The sequence below is a fragment of the Centruroides vittatus genome, unplaced genomic scaffold (genome assembly GCF_030686945.1).
Source record: "Centruroides vittatus isolate TY-2023 unplaced genomic scaffold, ASM3068694v2 scaffold_1025, whole genome shotgun sequence".
Classification (NCBI taxonomy): Eukaryota; Metazoa; Arthropoda; class Arachnida; order Scorpiones; family Buthidae; genus Centruroides; species Centruroides vittatus.
In genome coordinates this window covers 128,534-134,108 of record NW_027122668.1, presented here as the reverse complement: position 1 = coordinate 134,108, position 5,575 = coordinate 128,534, and the positions used below count along the sequence as shown (strand labels likewise).

Genomic DNA, 5,575 nt, shown 5'->3' with positions numbered 1-5,575 from the left:
CCACCGGAAAGACGTAACGCGATTTATTATTTTTTTCTAATCTCATTTTGTTGCATTGTTAGGTTGTCACAATACAGTAAAATACAGTTCGATAAATTAGTTTAAAATAATTATAGAATTATATTTCTGTAATTAATATGAAGAATATTTAAATAAATTATGTAAAAGTAATTAGGTCGTGAATTATCGATCAAAACGATTTTAGAAGTTATAAATGTCAAACGAAAATTTTATCGACAATCGAGAGTGCGCTCGAATCGCTTTTAACACGTGTTGATGAACCACGTGATTTCGTCAGTGAAATTAGCTTTATGGTAAATTTTTATTTCCGCATTGAGAAATAAATTTCATGTACCGTGTGATATGGTGCTTTGTTTAAAGAGCTTACAAAATGGCATCGACAATAAGTTACAGTTGTTTAAATAGTCGACATTATTGTACTGTACTGTACGTACAGTATGAAAGACAATAATGACATCGATTAATATAAATTTTTTTGCATGAAAAAGTAGAAGTCTTGATAAAATTTTAAAAAGTTTGCAATTTAAAAGAGCAGTTACATTAAATATAAAACTGATTTATATTTTTAACTGTACAGTACTTAAACATCTCTATATAAAATTAGTTTTTACTAATTGTGAATTAATTTGTAAAAGTTTTAATTTGAATGAATGCTGTTTGTTTCATTTTAAATGAACAGATTATTGTTTTACACCAAAGGAATTTTCTAATAAAAATAATTTATTTTATATTCATAATTACAGACTATATACAATGTATTAACATTTTCATTATTGAATAAAATTACTAATTACCAATGATGCATTAGTACCACCAAAACCAAAAGAATTGGTTAAAGCAATTCTTTGATTGCATTTAGAATTTTCCATTAGAGGCCACGACTGAGATTTATTTGGCACAAAATTTAAATTTTTAAACTGATCTTCTGGTTCTTCTAGGTTAACAGTTGGAGGAACAGTACTTGTATGGCAAGATAAAATGGTGAAAATAGCTTCTACACTTCCTGCAGCTCCTAATAAATGTCCAATGGCACCTTTGGTAGAAGATATAGCAAGTTTTTCGGCATGATTGCCGAATAATCTTTTGATTGCCGTGATTTCGGCATTGTCTCCCTGAGGAGTGGAAGTTGCATGAGCATTAATATAAAATATAGACTCCTTATCGATTTGAGTATCATTTATAGCTGCATTCATGCAACGATATGCACCACCACCATCTTCTCTGGGTGCAGTAACATGATAAGCATCACCAGATAAACCATATCCTAATATTTCTGCATAAATTTTTGCATTTCTTTCTTTGGCATGCTCTAAAGTTTCTAAAATTATAACACCTGCTCCCTCTCCCATAACAAATCCATCACGCTTCTTATCAAATGGACGAGACGACTTTTGTGGTTTAGAATTAAAGTTTGTGGATAATGCTCTCATTCTTGAAAAGGCTGCTATAGATAGTGGACCTATTGCAGCTTCTGTACTACCACAAATCATTACAGAAGCATCTCCTTTCCTAAGAAAATTAAAAGCATCTCCAATTGCATGGACTCCAGTTGTACATGCAGTAGATACAGCATGATTTGGTCCTCTACAATCATATTTCATACTGATATATCCAGCAGGAATATTAACTAAAGTTTTTGTTACAAAATGAGGGCTGACTGTACGATAACCTTTATCTCTGAGGCCACAACCCGTATCTGTAACTTCTTCTAAATCAATCACGCCTGTTCCTATTGCTACTCCTGTATAATTTTTTTCATTTTCACTTGTAGGTTGCCAACCAGCATCTTCAATAGCTTCTTTTGCAGCTGTCAAACCATACATAGAGGCCAAAGACATACTTCTAATTTCAGACTTTTGAAAATTTTCATAGGTAAACTCCCCTGGATTTGATCCCTTTGGAACAAATGCTGCAACTTGACAGGGTATACCTTGATACTTTTCCTGAGGTAGATTAAAAACACCACATTCACCATTTAAAAGTCTAGGCCATGCATATTTGACACCAACACCTAGCGGGCAAACAAGACCTAATCCAGTGACTACAATTCGTGGAGTTGTTGAAATACTTTTGCTGATAAAAACTACAGATTTGGTGATAGAATGAAGACATATCTGAAATAATCAATATATTTGTTTTAATTAAACTTTTAATTTATTAAAATTAATCAAAATATTTTTCTGACTCACCTTTGTTTGAATTGAGACCATCTTGAAACTTCGAATCCAAAATCAAGGTTTTATTTATATTAAAAGATATACATTATACAATATTTCGAAAGCGTGTAACCTGCAAGCAGCATTGTTACTAAAGCGCCATCTGAAATATATACATTAGATATTATTTTAGTATTTATTTACTAAAATCTTTAAAACTATAAAATAATGTATTAAAATTAATTTTATAATATATAAAATTAATAATTTGAATATTAAATTTATTTATATTTTTAAAATTAACAATTTTAAAAGTATAAATAGGGAAAAATATAAAAAATTTAGGGACAACTCCATTCTCTTAGTATTAATCTTTTTTTTGAGAGAATGCCGCGTTAAGCCTGGCACAAACTAGTTGATATTGAAGCAAACTGGTTGAAGGCGACGTCGAATGAAATTCATTCTATCGTCGTAGGTTCGACTACCGATCGCGCGGTCACTCTATGTTATATCCTTCGACGACTCTTGGATCAAACATATTGCGACTGTAGGCCACAAACAAGTCTTGATGTGTTTGTACTGTAATTTCAATCTCCTTTCAACAATGGCTTGACTATGCTGGGATTACGAAACGAAGCTGTTTGTTAATTAATTTTCATAGATGTAAAATACAGTATAAATAATTCAGGCCGGATGGCCGAGCGGTTAAGGTGGCAGCCTACCGCTCTGGGCGACCCGGGTTCGAATCCCGACGAGTCGAAAAATCCCAGGAATTTTTCGGGGGTGGTCCGTCCGGTTATGTTGGGCCCCATCCCTCACCACCCGGTTGCCCTATTATGGGCCTTGCGGAACCCATAATGGCTTGCAAAAAGAGGCCCTCTTAGTGCCCACAGGGCGGAAAGAGTTAAAAAAAAAGTATAAATAATTCCGTCGGTTTAATTGAATTTATAAAAGTTATGAGCCTATCAGGACGGCGAATCTATTAGCGAGGTTGAGGCCGAAGTTTTCAACGCGAAAACGTGTACGTCGAAAGTTCAGCGCCGCTTTCCTGTAAGCCTAGAAGTTTGACAATGGCGTTTGGAATGTCGAGCATGATTCCACTGACTTTCCAAATGCCACTGTCAAACTTCTAGACTTACAGGAAAGCGGCGCTGAACGTCCGACGTACACGTTTTCGCGTTTAAAACTTCGGCATCAACTTCGCTATTCTCTATTGAGACCCTGGTTTCGTTTATTTATTAAATTTTTGCCAAATAGGCAAAAAATAGAAGCAACCGAAGATAACACCAACAAATCGTCGTTGCCATTTTACAAACAAACTACCGAATAATAGTTCGTAGAGAGATAGACGAAAAGTTCATTGGTTCTTTACAACTGTGTCGCGCGTGATATCACAAGGGGCGACATCGCCAGATCGTCCAAGGAAAACAGTTACTTGCCTACAACAATTTCCTCTAATGTCTATTTTGCACCGGGCTTCAGAAGGAAAACAGTTATCCAAAAATCCAGTGGCCTATCCACGATGTTGAGAATATGGGTGCTGCTCGAGGCAGATTCGGAGGGACCAGGGAACGTAATTCTAGTTGTTTCGGTAGAATGTTACTCAATTACCTTAGATTTACTTTAGTTACGTAATCTTACCTAATCGTAATGATATATGTAATGTATATGCGTTACTATGTTTATTATTATTTTAATGTAACAAAACTGATTGCTTTGGTATGAAGAGACTGACGCATCACCATAAAAATCTTCCTGAATACGTCTCAAAACAAATTCTAATTTATAAAAAGTTAATAGAAAAAACAAAATGCAGAGAGGTAAATGTAAAGTAAATTTTTATTAAAATAATGACATCAAGTAATGTCAATTCTACAGCACTTACCGCTGTGAGGGGTCAGATCAGAAACCTCAGGAATTATTGGACGACCCGTTCCTCGCCACCAGATCTTAAGAGTTTTGACAGCCGGATGGCCGAGCTGTCGAGGTGGCAGCCTCTGGGGAACCCGGGATCGAATCCGGACGGGTCGAAAAATTCCCGGAATTTTTCGACCCGGAAGTTTTCGGGGTGTGGTCCATCCGAATATGTCGGGCCCCATTCCTTACCACCCGGCCGCCCATTGTGAGTCTGGCCGAATCCATAATGGGCTTGCAAAAAGAGGCCTTCTTAGTGCCCATAGGACGGAAAGAGTTAAAAAAAACAGATCTGCAGAGCTTGACAAAACCAAGCCTTTTTTTTTGGTATTTAAGTGCGAATCAAAACTCAAATAAAACAAAAACTTAAAAAAAATGTTTCTTGATATGTCTAACACTTATAATCGTGTGATTTTTTAAATTCAAATGCTAATTTTCGGCCTAGCAGTTGATCTTAACTTCAAAAGTCCAGAAAATACAGAATGAAGAGCACTGGCCATCTGAAAATATTTAAAGAAATAATGCAAATTGAACTTATCTTTCTATATAATATTCATCAACACTCGATAACGTTTATTGAATTACTTACTTTAATTGGAAACTTCTTTGTTATGTTAAAATAATTATTGACAGATAAACACAAGAAAACTTTTCCAAATCTCTTCATAAAATTCAATATCTAAACATCAATTTAATTTAATTTATATAACTTTAAATTTTAATTAAATGTCTTATTAAAGTCTTACTTTCAATTTCTGTTCCAGTTGCAGTTTGCATTCGGCAAATCTCCGAATTTCTTGAAAAGATGTTAGCATCTGAAAGAAACGAATAAATATATTTTACCGAGTATAAGTTAAAATTATGTTAGTTTATTCATTTTCGGTAAATTATTTACAGTAGATGTGAAGGCAGATAACAAGAATCCTACTAGAAAGCACACAGATAATGCCGCAAAACACATTAAAAAAATACACAATCTCAATACAAATTTTATTTCTGAAAAAGCAGCAGTGTAGTATAGTAGGCTCGTTTCCGTTATTAAAGTGCAATATAAAATTGTAATAATATAATTGAATGAACCATTCATTTGATTGGTGTAATTCCAAATTTCATCATGCTGCACCATGATCTCTTCCAATTCTAGATGTAAATTCGGATTGTTTCGCTTTAACAGATATAATTCTTCAGAAACTTTCCGAAATGCTTTCATCAATATAATTGCGAGCACGAAAAGGAAGTAAAAGAGGTAAGACAATCCTCCAATAATTAAATTCAACCAGATTCCAATTTCAACGCAACAGAAAAGAGCTTCGTATTTGTAAGATTTACCTTCTTCCAAAGCCGGATAAACGATGACAGTGGTTAATACTTGAATCCATATTATAATAATTATAGCGGAAATCGTGATGATGATTCCCGTATAATTAATAACAGTAAAGAGTTCATCCTGACAAAAATAACACGATTTTCTTAATTTTAATTTT

General features: G+C 34.1%; 1 protein-coding gene across 1 annotated transcript; it reads right to left on the bottom strand.

The window, feature by feature from the left end:
• Positions 1-720: 720 nt before the first annotated feature.
• LOC136986446 (3-oxoacyl-[acyl-carrier-protein] synthase, mitochondrial) lies at positions 721-2,336 on the bottom strand. The gene is made up of 2 exons (XM_067283971.1): positions 2,211-2,336; positions 721-2,135 (listed from the first exon to the last, which is right to left on the bottom strand). The coding sequence occupies exons 1-2, from the start codon at positions 2,229-2,231 to the stop codon at positions 792-794; spliced, it is 1,365 nt and encodes a 454-aa protein (XP_067140072.1). The 5' UTR covers positions 2,232-2,336; the 3' UTR covers positions 721-791.
• Positions 2,337-5,575: the final 3,239 nt, after the last annotated feature.